Below are 19,531 nucleotides of genomic sequence, written 5' to 3' on the forward strand. Positions count from 1 at the left end.
AGGAAAACTTCACATAACGCTCATAAACTTTCGTGCATTTTGACATTACCTTTTTAATATTCAAAAACTCTCAATTTTTTTACAACGGCCAAATACCCTTTTTTTTATTTATTATTATTATAAAAAAAACCCTTTTTTTATTTATTATTATTATAAAAAAATTACAATGCATGAACTACGAATTTAGAATATCAAATTATAAAAATTTGCAATTTTCATAATATTTCTTGTCGTTTCTTTAATGTATATGAGAGGGTTTGATTCCTGTTCGCCTTTGGACCCCATGCAAAAACGCCACCATTGGTACGCATTAATTAAGCTTTTGTGATGAGAAAGCTTGGGCGGCCACACCCCCACAGATCGATCGAACAACGCACGTGAAACAGTGTGGCTGAGCTTGACGAGCCACCATGCACATGCACAAAGCCCAAAAATGCACTCAATCTTGCTAAGTGTCATAAATGCCCCCACCGCGTTCACCGACACCTCTCCGATCAATGCGACAGTAACGAATGTCAGTCCCTCCATTATTCAAGGGTATTCCCGTCCCCGAATTTGTCGGCCTCCCAGTTCTCCTCTAGGGCTTTGTTCCCTGAATATATAAAAGGATCCTCCTACATTCCTCCATTACCTTCTCTTTTCTTTTTGCCAAAAATACAGACAGATTTTTCTTTTGGTTTTATTTTTTTTAAAAAAAAAAAAAAAATTAAAAATTCAGAAAGCAAGTTCATCATTCCTTTTACAAGTAAGCAAGACTTTTCTAATTTGAAAGAAAGAGGAGAAGAGAAAGGGACAAAACTCTCCATCTATCTCTCCCTCTCCCTCTCTTTTTTCCTTGTTGACACCATTGGAACGAAAAAGAAGGACAAAAGGTCAATATTTGAGTGTTGCATTGTCCTTCTCTTACTTTCTCGGAGATATTTTCGCTCTCATATACAGTTTTGAAGAAGCAAAAGTATCCAGCTCAGGAAAAGAGAGAAGCAAAAGTATCCTACCTTGAATTGAACCGTATCTTGTAAGTAAAACTCCGTTTCTTTTCTCTCTTTTTTTTTTTTCTTCTTATATTTTTCTAAGAAAAATAAAAACTTGTGCTTTAACCAAGAAAAAGAAAGGGGTTGTTTTTTTCTTTGTTTTTGGTTTCTGGGAATGTGCCTTGTCAATTTTTCTGGAGAACATAACCATTATTATTATTGTTATTATTATTTTGTTTTCTTGGCAGAAAAAATCTTGAGCTGGTTTTTTGTTTCTTTTTTCTGGGTTTGTATAGTTTGTTTGCCGTTGTGGTGGTGGGAGTGGTGGTTAAAGATGCCGGAGAAGGCAGCGAATTCGCTACCTTTGAATCCATTGATGACGAGGTCGAGTCAGTTGCTTCATTGGCGTTTTGGGGTGCTGACGGCTCTGGTTTTTGTTGGGATGATTGTTGTTTGGAGCGTGGATGGGTGCACCATAAAGAACTTTCTTGAAGCTTGGAGGCTCAGGCGAGATTACATTACCATGAAACTAAACACTCGACCGGTTAATCTCACCCAAACCCATCAAAGTTTGCCACTTAACACCTCGAACAACCTAGTTAATCCGATTCAGAAACAGAACAATACCACCCACTTTGATTCTCCCCTTCTTGAACCGTTTCCTGTTGAGATTTCAACTGGGATTCCTCAAAAACTAGCCCAGAATCCAATGGAGAACATAGCTTTGCGAAATTTGAGCTGGGTTTCAGCTGAACTGGAGCGAAATTTGACCTCCAATCTTCTCGCCAGGTGGTTAGCTCCAGGAGGTGAACCTTGTAGGGATTCCAAGACAGTGCAGATTTCAATTTCTGGTTTGGATGGTGGGAACAGGGTTGATTTGTCAGCTGGTGAAATCCATGAATTTGGTTTTCAATCACTGGATGAGTCCGGCCATCCTCGCTGTTTAGGTGGGGATTACTTTGAGACTGATCTTTCAGGGGATTCTTGGAAATCCAGGCCATTAGTGAAAGATTTTGGAAATGGGTCTTATTCTGTTTCGCTTCAGGTTCATCCCGATTTTGCTGGGGAATACAATCTCACGCTGATCCTCCTCTATAGGCACTTTGAGGGTCTAAAGTTTTCGCCTTGGCGGTTTGCATTTGACCGAGAGCTTCGCAAGATTCCAATCAGGTTTTACAAAGCCTCAGGTCAGTTGCATGAGCTACAAACTTGTAACGAATCTGATTTTAGCAGGGACATTTGGTCTGGGAGGTGGACTCGGCTTGGTAAGAATGATGATTGCCAAATCGGTAACGATGGTCGGTACCGGTGCCTAGCGCCCGACTTTCCATGCCGGAGTCCGTGGTGTAGCGGTTCATTGGAACTGTTAGAGAGTAATGGTTGGGTCTACTCGGCACATTGTTCTTTTAGATTGTTTTCTGCTGATTCTGCTTGGAATTGCTTGAAAAATCGCTGGATTTTTTTCTGGGGCGATTCCAATCACGTAGACACAATACGAAACATGCTCAATTTTGTTTTAGATTTGCCTGCAATTCCGTCAGTTCCAAGGCGGTTCGATATGAACTTCTCCAACCCGAAAGACCCAACTCAGTCGGTTAGAATTACTAGCATTTTCAATGGGCATTGGAACGAGACGGGGAATTATGAAGGCTTGAATTCGTTGCAGGATGAACGATTTAGGAATTTGTTAAACAAGTACTTTTCAGAAGACACGGTTCCAGACTCTGTGATCATGAACTCTGGATTACATGACGGTGTGAAGTGGAGAAATGTAAGAGCATTCGCTGCTGGGGCAGATTATGCAGCTTCGTTTTGGGCAGGGGTTATGGAGTCAGTGAAGCGGAGGGGGTTGGCTGCGCCAAAGGTCTTTTACAGGACCACTGTGGCGACAGGTGGATATGCTCGGTCACTGGCATTTAATCCCAATAAGATGGAGGCGTTTAATTGGGTATTGCTGGAGAAATTGAAGGAAGCCGGGGTGGTTTCCGGCGTGATTGATAACTTTGATATGACTTTTCCTTGGCATTTTGATAACCGGTGCAATGATGGTGTGCATTATGGCCGCGCTCCAGCAAAGATGAAGTGGAGGGATGGCCAAATTGGGCACCAGTATTTTGTAGACCTCATGTTAAGCCATGTGTTGCTTAATGCACTTTGCGCAAGATAACCAGTTTTGGAAAGGTTTATGTTAACGTATTACATGTGCAGTGGATGAATTTTGCCACTCTTCCATGGGAGGTGGAGCACCCGGAAAGAGAGTGCGAATTGCAGGCGGTTCATATCTTTGAGCCAAAGGAAAAATGGATTGGAGGCCATTGCTAGAGTGCAGATAAACAATGTCGCTGCTGCTTGTAGGAAGAAGTACAAGGTTGTGAGTTCTTTATATTGCTCCATATATTTCATTAGATTAGATGGTATTCTTTATTTTTTTATAAACTTCCATATGAATTTAGATAAACATTTGGTTTCCACGCTTGTAGAGTTTGAGGGATCCTTGAGTGTCAGGAATAGAAAATCTCAGTGTTGGTAATATCATTATTATGGTATCACAACTGTTGCACATCTCTGGTGCTTGCTTTGCCCTTTCTCTTACCTTATTATCCACTTGAACTGCATCAAAATTTAGCATAGTTTATGCTGGTTGTTTTTTTTTTCTTAATTGATAAATCTTTATAGTTGGGGGCAGATTGCTGTGTAATTTACAGAGTATTCTATTTATGATGATGAATTGATGAGCTAATGAGGGCATCAATGATTTATGTTTTGTGTATTGCAAAAGGTCTGCGAGTTCATAACAGCAATCAGTATCCCCCCTCCCCCACCCCACACCCTATGGATTATAAAATATTCTCATAACATTCTAAACAGTTTAAGTTATTCTCATTTTTTATTCTTTAGTTTAAGATTATGTTGCTATAGATATCAGACATCAATGTACCTTCAACCAACTCAATCAAACAACCAAACCGTGTGACAATAGTTTACTCAAACTCAAACTCCTGCAATTGCAGTGTATCAGATAACGTTTACAGTCTCATGATGTAAATATTGTTGTATATACAACTTACTGCCTCTCTAATTGAGTCAAGAGAGAGCATTCCAAACTTCTCAGTTCCATCACTTTACACAAGTTTCCATTTCCATATGGTTCATTAAATCTAGGCATTATGCTTTTAATAATGTCAATGGATTCTGTGTTAGTTGTGTAAAACATTTGTCTCTCAAACTCGCCAACAAATGGGTATGCCACCCGAACTGGGCTACTTGGAGTGGGCCGACCATTCTTTTACTTTTTGAGGGGTGGTGAGCGACCCCAAAGACATGGCTAGGGTAGGCTGACCACCTCTTCATCGTCCTTTTAAAGGTGGTCGATCACCTCCTAATTGGCTTGAGGGTGATTGGCCACACAAAAATGGCGTTAGGGGGTGGTTGGCGGCCCATCCCAACCAATCTTGCTACCCTACTTCTTAAATTATTTTGATTATTAATTTTTTTTTTTTCTTCCTCTTATGTGGTTGGTATGGTCATTATGGTCTTGCATTCTGGAAGGCAGAGGTACAACTCTCATTAACGTGGCATAGTGACTAGGCTTGTCGTGGTTGTTTTACATTCTAATAAACCTTAGCACGGCATCAAATCTGATCGTAAACGACAATCAAAATCATGTCATTTTGCGGTACAATGAATAGGAAGGAAGCCGTTCAAAATCCCTAAACGACAAACAAAAGAATATGTCGTTCCTCATTGCAGTAAACGGCAACGTAAAATCTTGTTGTTTTGCGCCGTAGAGAGCAACGATCAACCAAAACGGGTGTCTCGTGCTTTGTAATGTTGGTAAACGATAACAGGGGTGTTATTTCTCGTATAGTGAAAGACAACAAGTGTGTTTATCTTTTTACTGTGCAGTAAATCAAGAGAGGCATCTTACACATAACGCTGTGTTTTGGGTTAAATGGACGGGCATCTAAGAAATTGGGAGGAAATGTAACGGAATGGTTTATAATACCTTTTCGATGAACTTAAGGAGTTAAAAAAAAAAATTGAGGGTGTTATTTGTTCTCAGGAATTTATTTCACAAATACCCAATTTTTAATTTGATGGATTTAATACTTGAGTTTACAAAGATTTTAAATATAAGACTTCTGGTTATTTTTTCTCAATTAAATAACAAAAATGATTTGAAAATAATATTATTTCATTCTCATTAAAATTATTCAAAAAATAAAATAAAATAAAAAAAATCAAATAGAGTAGCTGCTATGACCTCTACCATGTTATTTTGTTTTCTTTGGGATTACTTGATGGCACCCTGGTCCCATGAACAATTCTTTAAAACCTCCATTTATCATGATACAAAATACAATTGACAATAGTGCAAGCATAAAATAAATCTCAAGAGTAAATGTGCGACTACAATTCACTCCCTCGATTTTTAAATTCTAAATTTGAAACCTTAAGTTTTTCACAATTTTCAATTGAATCATTTTGTATGTTTTTTGGTTTAATTAGAATACATTCATTGAATTCTCGATAGGTAGTTAAATTAGTTGAGAATCACACCTCATAAAACGGAGATTACTAGTTCAAAACATATGCCACCCATTGAACACGTCAACAGTGAGTGAGACTATGATAAGGATCCCACGTGGCATGCCTTACACGTCAACCCAATAGTTACTTTAGGCTTTTTATTAAAAAAAATAAAAAAATAAAATCACTTGAACCCCCCTTTGCGTTGAATTGAACCCAAGCCACTTGAAATGCTAACTCCCCTTTAGCCTTTGTTCATTTAGCTTTTAGAGAGATAATTTTAAACCATAAATCTTTCTCGTCAGATTCCATATCAGTATGCCAAAAACTCCAAGAGAAAATCTGGGGTGTTGATGTAGGGTTGTTTTTATTTATTTCATTACTGTTGGTTGAGTGAGTCTAAATTTTGCATTTCATCTGTCGACCGTCTTCCACTGTCTTCAACCATTGTTTCGGGTCACTCCTTTGTTGTGGTTTCCGATGACCCTTTATTGTCTCTGGCCATTGTCTCCCCCAACCCATTGCAAGCCATCATCTGCCCTAAGGCTCCTAACTTGCTGCAAGTCACTCTGATGGTGACTGACCGATAGTAGTTAGAGATGACAGAGGTCAGTGGGGTCAGAGATAGCGAGTGGATGTAAAAGACGACAAAGAGCTACTAAATATGGTTGTTGGTGATATACTAAGTTAAACGGTGGTTGGTGGTTGGTAAGGTCGGTGTTCGCTTGGGACCATGTGGTGAGCTCCGATCTAGTGGTTGCGATCATCAAATCGAGTAGTCTAACCACCCTCGCGTGAAAGTTGGAGGTGGCACCAACTAGGAGGAGAGGGTGCTATTATGTGTTATTTTTATAATTAAGGGTATTTTATAAAATTTGGTTAAAATCCGATTCTATTTCAGTTAAGAAATTTGGTCATTCATGTGTTGTCATCAAACAAATGAATATGAATGATCATTCAATTACAACTTCTTGTATTCCCAGTAATACTCATTCATATTCGTACTCCCAATCAATCATCATGTACTAAACGTACGCTTGTAGTTTCAATTCCATTTGTACATGCTAATTAAATAACCATGATTTTTTTCAGACATGGTGCTCATCCATTTTTTTTTATGTAAATTTATTATATATCATATTTTTAGCATACAAATATGACATGGGAGTCCCATTTACTCTTTGATTTTTGATTTTTTATTTTTTTAACGAGCATTGATTTAAGAATTTGTTGAAACTGATACATCAATTTGTAGAATTATTATGGGATAAAAATATTATTTCTAATATTACTCTTAAAAAATAGATATAGATATTATATTGAGCAATATTAGATATTAGATATCTCATTTTGTAATTGAGCAATATTAGATATTATATTTTATCTTACAATTATTCAATAATGTTAATCTAGCATTCTAAATTAACCATAGTTTTTTTTTTTTATTTAACAAAAATAATAAAAAATTAATTAGGATTATCACGTCAACTTTATTAAATAAAAGTGTAATATAATATCTGACATTTCTTATTTTTTAGGGGAAACTTCAGAAAACCCCTCTGAAGTTCCAGCCGATTTGAAAAACCTCTCCTGAATTTCCAAAGCTCTCACTTAGACCTCCTGAACTTTGGTTTTCTCTCACTTTGAACCCCTTTAACATTAAACTACGTCGTTTTGGATGTTTTATACCCATTTTACCCTTCCCCAAAACTATGTCGTTTTGTATCCTAAAATCACAACACATATCCAGCCCAAAACGACGTCGTTTTAAGCATAATTTTTTTTAAAAAAAAAAATTAAAAAAGTAAAATATATATATATAATAAAAAAAAAAATTAAAAAAAAAAAAAAAAAAAAAAAACCGGGGGTGGCTGAAGCCACCCCTTGGCCAAAATGGGGTGGCCGGACCACCCCATTTTTGGCCAAGGGGGTGGCTACAGCCACCCCCTGGCCGATCTGGGGGTGGTCGAACGACCCCCATGGCCAAGGGGGTGGTCCGGCCACCCCATATGCACCCCCCGTTTTTTTTTTTTTTTTTGCCCTTTTGGGGGTGGCCGGACCACCCCCTTGGCCAAGGGGGTGGTCCGGCCACCCCCAGACCGGCCAGGGGGTGGCTGAAGCTACCCCAGTTTTTTTCTTTCTTTCTTTTTTTTTTTTTTTTTTTTTTTTTTTTAATTTTTTAATTTTTTAATTTTTTTTTTTTTAAAAAAAATAAAAATTAATACCTAAAACGACGTCGTTTTAGGCTGGGTAATTTTAGGACACAAAACGACGTAGTTTTGGGGAAGGGTAAAATGGGTATAAAACATTCAAAACGACGTAGTTTAATATTAAAGGGGTCCAAAGTGAGAGAAAATAGAAGTTCAAGTAGCTTAAATGAGAGTTTTGAAAATTCAGGGGGGTTATTTCAAATCGGCTGAAACTTCAGGGGGGGTTTTCTGAAGTTTCTCCAATTGTTTAATTTAATGGGAAAGAGCAGACCCGTAAGTCAAGCATAAGTTTTGCAACTGTAAGTTTCGTGCGCAAAAGGTCGTTGAAATCAAGCAGAGTGCTTATAAGTTATAAATCCCACGTCACAATTAACAAAGGTATCTTAACTTCCAAGTCTTTACTACCAAAACGCACATTTGGATAATTTTTATTGGAACTTAAATTAGTAATTAAAAAGAAAAAAAAAAAAAAATTCCGAAAAGAGAGATTAAGAGAGTACTCATTTTCTAGCCGCATATGATCACAATTCAGACAAGAGAGTACTTTTTGAGGTGTTATCGTTATTGGGTTTTTACTGGGATGTTGATGGGGCGATTGTATTGAGCAAAATCATCGACGGTGAATTTTGATTGGTTTGGTGCCCAAACTCCAAAAAAACGAGACAAGAAATCTGGCAAATCTTGGCGGATTAAGGGCTCGCTTGTCGTTGAAGCAAGCAATCTACGACTACAACGACGACGACGAGGAGTGCAGGCCTTGGCGTCGCAGGCTTTTTATGGCATTCACGTGGGGCTCCGCGCTCAGGATCACCCTCCTTCTCCTCCTCCTCGCCGCCGTGGTCACCGCTTGCTTCACTCTCCCCGTCGAAAAGGTTCGGTTTTTTCATCTGGGTCTGTGTTAGTTTCGCTTTTTGATCGTTCAATTGGCTTGTCTTACTGCCTTTTGCTTTATGTTTTGTGGGTTTCTTTGGGCTGGGGTTTTTGTGTTTGTGTCGGATTGTGTGAATTGCCAATTGGGTTCTTTTGTTTAATTTTGTTGTTTGTGACATTTGTTAGGGGTTTTTGAGTTGGTTGTCTGTTCTTTTTTTTCTCTTTTTGATTTCACTAAAGGGTCGTTTTTTTTTTTGGACTTTGGGTTTGGATATGTTGGGGTTTCAATCAATTACGGGAATTTTTAGTTTTGTTATCAGTTTGCTGGAATTGGTTTGTAATCTGAGCTTAGATTTATGCGCTTGATGTACTTTTAGCACCGGTCAGTTTTTGATAGTCCCTGCAAAGTAAATTAGAACTGAAAGAAAGAAAACGAAACCCAGTTTTATGCCCCTATTCACTTTGAAGCTGCTGAACAATGTTTGATTTTTTGATTTGCAAAAAATTCATTTTCCATCATAAAACTCGTAAGGCACTGCGTTTTTTCAGGCTGCGAACAGAAAAGATAGTAAGATACTAGCTACAACTACTCCTGCTTCATATTCTTGTACTAATTTTAGTTGTTAAGTTTAATATTTCCGGAAATCTATGGGGCTTAGGTAATATGGAACACTTTGTTTCCTATAAATTCAGTCATGCATATTAAAATGTTACGTGACTGTGTAGTATGTTTTCTCCTACTCTAGCCTTAGTTCTTATAGTTTGTTGGTTGCAATTATATCAAGTTTTTTTTAAACCTTTACATATGTGTTTATAAAATCACCTGGTTCCTGCAGATTCTGAAGGACTTCTTATTATGGGTTGAGCAGGATCTTGGACCTTGGGGTCCACTTGTGCTGTAAGTCAATTGCTACTTTCTAAGGCTTTGTGATTTATTGATCTACTATGCATCAAATGGTTGTAGTCTTGGTTTTAACTCCTGTGCACAGGAATAAGATTCTTTCCTCTGATGTAATTGTGAATCACCTTTTGACCGTAGTCATTGCTTTAGTGGCAATGCTTTAAGCCAAAATCGATGTCATAAATGACGCATTTTAGAAGGGTTGTTTGCAGAGTTCATTTAATGACCGGCCTGGAGTATATTTTTGTTGTATTTTTGTCCTTAATAGTCACTACATGCAGGATTTGTAATCCTGTTCTGAAGTGTTGTTGATAGTTCAACAGTCTAATCTGGCCAGCCAAACGATAGTTGACATATAATACAATGCACTTGCACACACACACACGCGCACACATATTTATAATCAATCGAAATATCATTGAAAGCGTAAGGCGTCCCCAGGTTCATAGGATGTAGACAAGAGAAAACACCTAGCTAGGAGCAAAAAGAACATGGAAATCATGATAATTGATCCCCAAATGATAAACTAAAGCAAATATCCAAAGATAAAAGTATTGAAGAATAAAGACTGAATCTCCTCAAAAGTCCTCTCATAGTCCTTAGAACTTCTGTTGTTCATTTCCCTCCATAGACATCACAAAATTTGCACATATGAAACTTTTGAAAGGGTTGATTGAACCAATACTGCTTTCCTCTCCCACAATTGTCATGGATCTGTGTGCAGATTCACAGTCAATAGTAATGAGTTTTTGGATTATGTACTAGTTAGATCACATGCTTTACTATATGACAAAATGTTCCAAACTGAAGCTGACCACTTATAATTTTATGAAATGTCAACTGTGAACTAGATTGTTTAAATGTGCCTAACTTGAACCATGCTGCTGATTTGATTATGCTGGAACGTAGAAAACTATATTACACCCACAATCTCTTTGTATATTTTAAACTTCATCTATTTTTAATTCATTTATTAATTTGGTTGGACATGTTCAGAACACTAGCTTGAATCTAACCTGTTTTATAGGAAATTGTGTAGAACAAAACCAAGCTACTCTTAAGTTTTGCATAATTCGATTTTTTTTAGTGATTTTTTTCTTGAGAGTAGTACTAGGATGGGTGACCTCTTGCGAAACCTGGGTGTTGCACCCCTCCCTATTTCTTTTTTTATCCAGAAATGAAAACAGAGAGAATATTGAGTGACCGGTTCTTTTTATTATTAAGAAAAATGGTTAAGCTTAAGTTCTTTGAGTACATTTCCTTGGACAAGTCTGAGTGCGAACGAGTTTCCATCTTAGTTCAATAGGTTTGAGAACTTGAGGTTTATATGGACTGGATATATCAGTGATTATTCATTTGTTTCTTTGATCATTGATGTTGCTTCTTGATTTCTCTGGACTGAACGAGGGAGCTATGGATTTTTTGTTATTTGCATTATTTAGTATGGAAGGCATGAAGTAAAAGAGTCCTATTGTTGAGGTCTGTATGCAATACCCATAGTTTGAAATGGTAAGATGCACAATTTTCATGCGAAAGATGATTTATTTTTGAGCCCTTTAGTCAATTAGGAACATATTTAGGTGTGGCCAGTTGCTTCTTTTAAACATTAAATTGGTTATCTAAAAAATAAATAAATTATGCTTAACATTAATTTTTGTTTGCCATTTAACTCATATTTCTTTGGATAATCTGCAGGGCTGTTGCCTACGTTCCTCTGACAGTCTTGGCAGTTCCAGCATCAGTACTAACTGTAAGCATATATGCAATTGCAATGCTCCAGTAAACCCTTTGCGTTTTTTGTTTATTGAAGTTAGCATTAAGATTTCTTTTGAATAAATTGCATATGCTTACTCTCCATGTTTCAGCTTGGTGGTGGTTATCTTTTTGGGTTGCCTGTGGGTTTTGTTGCCGATTCTATTGGTGCTAGTATTGGTGCAGGGGCTGCATTCCTTCTCGGCAGAACAGTAAGTCCCTGAACTGTCACGTGGTGTGTACTTCCCTGTATTTTAGTTCCACTGAATGGTAGCTTGTGCATACTACAAGAGAGAACACCTCATATATTAAAATCACAGTTTTTTTGTCAATACTACAAGTTCAAATGAAAGGATCTTGCCAAATTGTTTCAGCATGTTTCTTTCCTCTAATGTTCAGAATTTTCTCCTGTGGTGTTTTATTCCCTTGTCAGTTGGTATATAATTTATTTTAAAATTATTTGTTTAATTATGCATATGTGTTGCATACATTTATCTTGATTCCTGTACAGATCGGGAGATCGTTTGTTGTTTCCAAGTTGAAGGATTATCCGCAGTTCCGGTCAGTTGCAATTGCAATTAATAGATCTGGATTTAAGGTTTGTAACATTCAAATTTCTCTTTGAAAACTGTTTTTTTTTTTTTTTCTTTCTTTCTTTCTCACATCTACTAAAATGACTAATCTTGGAGTTTTCCTAAAATTTCCTATAAAACCCAATTTCACCTAATAACTAGAGCAATGTGGGACTTAACATAATGACTATCTTTATAAATAATCCACTTTATATGGACTACTCATCTTTCCAATATAGGACCAGGGTGTTACCCCGGGGTGGGTGGGGGGGGGGGGGGGGGGGGGGGGGGGGTTGGGTTGGTTTTACGATAAAAGATGTGGAGGCCTAATGGTTATTGCATTGACTGTAACTTGTGTGTGATAATTATATTTCTTTAAAAAAAAAAAATGATTCAATTATAGAATCTTATTCTTCGAGTTTTGAATTCCAGATATAGCTGCTGAACTATCTCTGATTTATCAAAGAGTGTGTCATTTACTTATGGTTTTATTGGATACTCAAACCCTACATGTAGAAGAAGTAAATTTTGGTCTGAAGTTAATCGAACAATATGCTTTTGTAGTTGGGAAAAACCGTTTTTTAAATCCTAATATGGTGTTAATATATACCGCATACAGGAAGGTCTGGTTCATGATTGATAGATAACATTCCACTCTTGGCCTAAAATAACTCATTTCCGGAGTTACTTTTGTTGTTCTGCATTTCATTGTAAATTCTCTGTTGTGCATTCCTGATTGTTCTTTTCTTAACAGATTGTTTTACTGCTTCGGCTTGTTCCCTTACTGCCATTCAACATGTTGAATTATCTCCTGTCCGTGACTCCTGTTCCAATGGGGGAGTACATGCTGGCTTCCTGGTTGGGAATGATGGTATCTCCTTTGCACTTGAACTGTTACTTCTCACTTTTCAGTGACTCGAACCCAAATGACGTTTGTGTTAACCATTTTTTTTTTAATGAATATCTTTATGTGTTGGCCATGGTTTATGATTGTCAGAAGTTCTGAATATAACATCGATCCTGTTATCGTTTGTCATATTTTAGCTTATATATAGTCACAAATGATTTATGACAATCAAGAGACAGTTTATAAGAATATATTGGTGGTGGGGAGAAAATCTTTTAAGGAGTTAATGTAGACTTTTGTGAAATAAAACAAAACTTTTGGTTGGGGGAGAGAGGAGCGTTGCTTTCTCTGGATCTGTTTCTCATCTTTGTGTGTGTGTGCACGCATGAGTGTATGCGGGTGCTGATGAACATGTTGCGTGGGGCAAGCTTTTTGTCGGAGGCAATGCAGCCTCTCCCCATTGATTGTCCTCCCCGGTACTGTCTGAATCAACTGCTGTGATGCATTGATGAGGATGGTGTTTGGCATGAGGACAATCAAACAGAGCTAAAGCTGCCTCGTCTGAATAGGTGGACCCAAATGCATGCTGCATATCAATCAACTAAGTGATGCATGCATATACAGGCTTTCCTATGTCTCAAACAAACTTTCTTCTGTTTAGTTATATGAATAAATTAGAATAACATGCATTGATATGTTCTTTTTATGCATATGTTCATCTGCAGAAACTAAGATTTTATTATTGAAGCTTGGTTTTTGGAGTGTCTGTACATATTAATGAAACAGTGAGACATGCGTACATGAATATTGGGAAGAGGGGGGAGGGCTTGCATGTCCTGATATTGAAGAATACTATCCAGTTTAAATGGTTTGTTAATGTTTCAAGATGGTTTCTGTTACAGCCAATAACCCTTGCATTAGTTTATGTTGGAACAACTCTCAAGGATCTTTCTGATGTGACACATGGATGGAGTGAGTTTTCAAAGACTCGTTGGGTAAGGACCTTGTCATCTTTTCCTCTGTTTAGGCATGTTAAGGTTTTCAAATTACATGACTGCTGAAACTAAACCACGGAGTTATATGTTCATAATGGGCATTGAAAGGAATTGCAATGCAGATTTATATATGTTAAATGAGGTTTCAGGCACTGATGTGTGCTATAGCTCTTTCTTCATCGCCCATTCTAATACATCTTCACCCTGTGTTCATGCAGGCATTCATCATATTGGGCCTTGCAGTATCTGGTAAGTTGCAATCATCAAAACACATGCATATGCACACGCCAGGGATACCCTTTCTATTGTTCACTCGTCACTGGAAAATGTTGTTTGCCTCTTACTTGCATCATGTTTATGAAAAAGCACTCACCTTCACATTTGTCAAGTAGCACATGTAAACACATCCAAATAAAATCATCAACTTGTTTTTCGAGTGACTATGGTGCTCAAGAAATGAGGGTTTTGAGAGACTAGAGTAAGAAATACGATCTGCAACATGAATAATCTATGACCATTCTGAAGTTATGTCTTTTCCTAGTAAATGTGTTGTGGGGAGCACAAAGCCAGTGGGTCTACATGTGGTCATAGCAAGCATTTACCAGCACTGATGGGCCCCGCACATGTACATGACAAAAGGACTAACCCAAATTATGGAGCCTCCTTGTTTGTTTGAATTTAAAAATAAAATAATAAAGTTTATTTTGAATCTTCCCAATATTCAGTCATTTCTTTTGGCTTATCTGCAGTGGTTCTGATGATTTGTGTTACAAAAGTTGCCAAGACTGCTTTGGAAAAAGCTTTGGCTGAAAATGAGGATATTGAAGGCATCTTAGCATCGCCCCAGCTGCCCATTGTGGCCGAACCAACTGTGGATCTCAACCAGCCTCTCATAATCAAGATAGACCCTTCTGAAGACAATCATGAAAAATGAAATTAAATGTTGTGTGTAAATTCTTCCCCTACCTTCTTTTAAAAAGGTCATTATCTGTTTTTCTTTTCATCACTTGATGCTTTTGGTGCTTTTTACTCATGATATGTACAGGCCTTGTTCTAGCACTTCAGTTTTGGACAGAAATGACTGATTTTAAGATTAAGAATGCATAATTTAGGTGTAGCTCATGCCTTGGAACTGGAAAGGAAAGATTGAAGGAATCAATAAAATTTATAGCTTTTAACTTTGATGTATTTGGTTTCTCTCTACTTTGTCAAGTACTTCTATAACATTAACCAAACGCATTTGTAAATACACCACAGCAGACCAAATCCCAGAAGAGCACATCTTCTCTGGCCAGCTCACTTGAAAGGAGCAGGTTCTGCAATTGGCCGTCACTGTAAACCATGTTTATATTTTGTATAAATAAACTGAGTAGAAATTCAAATTTCTCTGCAAGAGAAATAATAAGATCAAACAAACAATATGTTAACCTGTCCTTAATAAGAGAGGCCAGATATGATTCTTGTTGGATTCCAGGAAATGCCCATGTGGCTGCGTCATATTGGTGAGTACTGATTGGTCTGGACCGTCATCAGGTGCAACCGCGCAAGCACAAACTTGATTCTGCAGCTTAAAAATCTACAACTATAGCAAGCTTCTGTTTTATATGGCAACGGTATTCTGGATTGAGATCCTGACAGATAAGAACAAATATTTTGTTAACTTATTTACGATTTAATGTTATAGAAGGGAATCTGTGTCTTCTGCAATGGTTATTGGTTATTGCTTTGTTTTATATGCCACTTGCTTTTGGATATAAATTTTCTCTGGAACCCAATTTCTAAAAGTGTCGTGTGTCATTTGAGCTTGTCATGAGCTTGTGACAAGCTGGTTTTATTTATTATTATTTATTATTATTAATGCTAATAATAAAAAAAATCATGTGAGAAGGGCATGTTTTTAAAATAATAATAAAATGTGTGTTTTTCACATGTTAAGAGATGTATGGTACTTTTAGGGACTGAGTTGTAGGAAAGTTTATGTTCCTCGCTTTTCCGTAGATCAACTTCCAGTCATCAAATTAACTTCCCTGATCAAAGTGGATTGAAACTTTCGCGCTGAATTAGTGGGACTGTTGGATATGTAATGATGGAGGAGGATTGCAATGTTGGCAGCCTGATAATATAACATTTGGTGGACTGTAAATGTTGGTGTTTTAATATTTCTTTTGACAAACAAAAGGAGTTAAATGAGTATGTTTGAGAGGAGCCATGATTGGAAGTAAATTCAACGTTTGGGGGATAACAAAAAGCACCACTTGAGATGGACATTGTGTGTGACAAAAACTGATACCTTTTTTTTATAGCATCTGGTTCCATGTTTTCAGTGTCACAGACTCACAGGGTTGCATCAACCGTGCCAGTATGTTCATAATCCCTCAGTGTGGTCCAGATTATGACTTATTTGGATGGTGGATGGTGCAGTCCAATTTGCAGACACTTTAATGCTGGAGCAATATTGGTTGTGGGAAGGAGGGAAAAGTCGTCTATTTTCAAACTTTGGGTTGGAGTAAATCAAAAGTAAGCTTAATGATGAAAGGTGAAGCAACATCATATGCTGCCTCATCATGAGCCTTTGAATTGAGAAGTGGTTACTGTTGGTTCCTGATGCCTTTTCCATCCCAAAGAAACAACAGAAAAGCCACTCTTTAGGTATTTTTTTATAGATTTTTGTTAAGACATTTTATCTTTCCCATAGACTTCTTGTGTCCATTTTTGGGGCTCTGTGGACCCTACCAATTTCTTAGAGGAAGGGTTAACAATATTCCAAAGTTTCTATGGTACAATGCCATGTATCATCTTCATCTACCCTAATCTGATCAGAACCACAAAACTTATAAAATCTCAGCCGTTGGTACATGAATAATAGTACAAACACTTAACTTTATGGGTGTAGGCCTTATATATAGACTACAATTAGTGAAATGTAACACAAATATGCATGTTGTTTCAAAGTTAAAGCTAGCCAAAAAATTCAAGGCCCTCGGTGGAAAAATGCCAGGATTCAGCATTTTTCCACTTGGTGGGTGCTTCGACGGATGCCGCGACCACACTCAAGCGTCAGGATTTGGCACAAGGATCTGGAACCTAAGCGACCGGCCGGTGGAGCTGCAAATAAGAGTTGGATCAATATTGAAGAAGGTTCATACTTTAAAGCCAGGGTCTTCGAAGAGACTGAAATGCAAGAGCATATACAAGGCTTATATGCCTGGAAAAAGTGGGGGTGGGGGTGGAGGAATGAAGAGCTTGCTGTATTACTATGATGAAACATGCCACCCTTATGTTTGGATAAATGAAACTGGGGGTGATTCCTTAAGGATGGTCAAGCAACAGTATATTAGTCTTGAAGACCTGAGGGATTGCTCTGAGATCAGAATCTTTAGGGACCATCAGAGAGGCTGCATATCCGTTCGCAAGAAACCTAGGCTGGATTTTTGCTAAGTATTTTTATCCACTAATTGTAAGTTTGAATGTTTTGTGTTGGTAATGACAGCAAAGATGCTTCTTTGATTTTCTTTTCTTCTTCTTCTTTGGATCCTCTCTTGCTTCCTATGTGAATGTATTGGAAGAACTCAGAATAGAATACACAAGGTATTCTGCAGAATGTAATAGTGCAGCTGTTGGATCTGGTTTTCTTATCAAATTTAGTTTGATCCCAAAAATAAAAGGTGTTCCTTTTTGTTCTTTTGGTGGTTGAGAAATGCAGAAAACACAAACACAAAAAAGGAGCTCTCAAAAGCAGCACTTGTAATATATTGTTATTGTGAGATGCTGCATTGGCCAAAATAATGTTTCAACCAAACATTTGTGACTGACTGGGATCTCTCTGGCATGTTTAGAATGAATATGTTTATATTTTTGGGTCTTTAGGTTAATCCATGAAAGGCACCATAGTTGAGTGAATATTGAACTTGAGTTATTGTTGAGGAGGAGGATCTTAGGTTAATGAACAATGGAGGAGAGCCATAGCCTGCAGCTCTCTTGCCAGGTGATCATATCTCTCTGCCAAACTCTGTTTATGAGCTCCGGCCTCCTCTTGTACTACATTTCTGCCCTCTTTGCAAAGAATCCCCATCATTGTCAATGCCTTTTGAGCGTCTCTTTCACCTTCTCCTCCAAATCTGTTAATTGTGAAAATACATGTCCATATTTACAATAGTCTCCAAATATATATGACGTTTTTTTTTTCTTACAAAAGAAAAAACCATATTATTACCCAATTGGGACATTCAGGTACAAATTCTAAAGCAATGAAATAATTCAGCAGTGGCTTAACCATTATAACTTGGTGCTTTTTTAAGCTACAGTCTTCTAGGTATAGGATTTGACAGAATGCATTAAAACCAACTGGTGTTACAAATCTTTAAATATTGTTCTTTGCGAGCTAACACAAAAACTATTAATTTTCAGAGTGTTTCTAAAAGTTAATTATTAAGTGAACTTTATGAGCCATTTGAGAGTTCAAGTTCTTCTCTATTTATAGGCTCAGTAGACTAGCAGAGGTTGAGATTTATACGACGCGAGACTAGGAGCAAAAACCAATCCAAGGAGCAGCCCAGCCCTAGCCATGCTTTCCTTTTCATTTGTTATTGTTCATCATCATCTCCAAAAAAAAATAACATTCAAACATTTTAATCTTTTTTTTTTTTTTTATTATTATTTTTTTATCATATCATTCACTTTTTATTACTATTTAAATAAAAAAAATTACTACAAAACAAAACATTTTCACATTTTCACTTTTTTATACCAAACTTTTTTTTTTTTTCTTTTTCTACACATCAATCAACATCAATTACAGTATCTAAGGAAAAGGCTTTGCCAAACAAAATAGTCCATGAGCCCCTTCTGCCTAGGGAACTTGGCCTGGGTTTCATCCCAGGCCCTTCTATAGTCTCCAACGCATAGAGCAAGGGAATTTTCCCTGGCCTTATGCGTCTCATTAGCTTATTGGACCTTTAAGTTTTATCTTAAGCTCAATTCTCTAATATATGCACCATTACACTATATATTTCTAGTCCATGTTTTAAATAATTAAAACAATCAGCCCAATAAATAAAAAAAACCTTATTATGGTTAAATTACATTAGCTTGATGAATGACCTATAAGAAAAAATAATTATTGGCTTAAATATGTCTGTAATCATGTCTCTCTGACATTTGTTACGCACCTATATTTTAATTACAATTCATTCCACTAAATAATTATAACTGTTAAATCATCAATTAACCAATTTAATTACTCAATCAATACTTTAATACTCTCACTCATGTGTGGACTGAAACTCCTTTTTAATAGATGAGGCTCAACACGTGAAATATTTAATTTAAATGGGGGTGAATTGATGGAGTCAATGATCGATCTCAGGACTTACTTAAACAATAAATATTTTTGATTAAACAATTAATCCATTTGATTTACTCAATATTGACTTATGATCATTTTTTGAAATATTTCATAGCAGAATTAAGGCTAAAAGGATACTGATACTTAATTCTCTACCTCTTTATCCTTGAGTCACTAATTTTACGTTATTTTCCTACTTGTGAAAAGTACATGTATATATTTTTTAGTATGCCAACCAAAATGTTTTGGCCAGAGTCTTGAGAATAATATCCATAAAATGTATCTAAAGGGAAAATTCTTTATGTCTTTGTTTTCCGACAAAATATTTGGGTTCCCTCTTGGCTTTCTCACAATATCACATGTGATTGACAAACACACCAGATTCTTTGACTATATATTTGGTGTATCAAAGCAATCTCCATGCAACATTGAGTCCACAATTCTCTTAGGATTTAGAATCAAAGTCGTAAATAGTTTTTAAGAAATTATTTTCTTTCCTTAAACTTTTCCTATGGAAGATTGCTTGGAACATTGTAAAT

The 19,531-nt window shown here is 36.9% G+C and overlaps 3 protein-coding genes across 4 annotated transcripts; all 3 read left to right on the forward strand.

The window, feature by feature from the left end:
* The first annotated feature begins 714 nt into the window (after positions 1-714).
* Positions 715-3,550, forward strand: LOC132167038 (uncharacterized). 2 transcript variants are annotated; one of them, XM_059577933.2, is made up of 2 exons: positions 715-1,015; positions 1,220-3,550. In XM_059577933.2, exon 2 carries the CDS (start codon positions 1,306-1,308, stop codon positions 3,136-3,138), a length of 1,833 nt encoding a protein of 610 aa, XP_059433916.2. In that variant the 5' UTR covers positions 715-1,015; positions 1,220-1,305; the 3' UTR covers positions 3,139-3,550. The 2 variants fall into 2 exon arrangements, with proteins under 2 accessions (XP_059433916.2, XP_059433915.2); XM_059577932.2 differs by having other exon boundaries at positions 1,268-3,550.
* Positions 3,551-8,174: 4,624 nt separating this feature from the next.
* LOC132167774 (SNARE associated Golgi protein family) lies at positions 8,175-14,832 on the forward strand. The gene is made up of 9 exons (XM_059578800.2): positions 8,175-8,583; positions 9,418-9,479; positions 11,178-11,232; positions 11,348-11,446; positions 11,746-11,832; positions 12,561-12,677; positions 13,556-13,648; positions 13,867-13,897; positions 14,398-14,832. Exons 1-9 carry the CDS (start codon positions 8,488-8,490, stop codon positions 14,580-14,582), a joined length of 825 nt encoding a protein of 274 aa, XP_059434783.2. The 5' UTR covers positions 8,175-8,487; the 3' UTR covers positions 14,583-14,832.
* A 1,593-nt stretch (positions 14,833-16,425) lies between these two features.
* LOC132185190 (RING zinc finger protein) lies at positions 16,426-17,293 on the forward strand. Its single transcript, XM_059598997.2, has one exon. The coding sequence runs from the start codon at positions 16,532-16,534 to the stop codon at positions 17,084-17,086; it is 555 nt and encodes a 184-aa protein (XP_059454980.1). The 5' UTR covers positions 16,426-16,531; the 3' UTR covers positions 17,087-17,293.
* Positions 17,294-19,531: the final 2,238 nt, after the last annotated feature.

This window comes from Corylus avellana, chromosome 2, assembly GCF_965113065.1.
Source record: "Corylus avellana chromosome 2, dhCorAvel1.hap1.2, whole genome shotgun sequence".
NCBI lineage: Eukaryota > Viridiplantae > Streptophyta > Magnoliopsida > Fagales > Betulaceae > Corylus > Corylus avellana.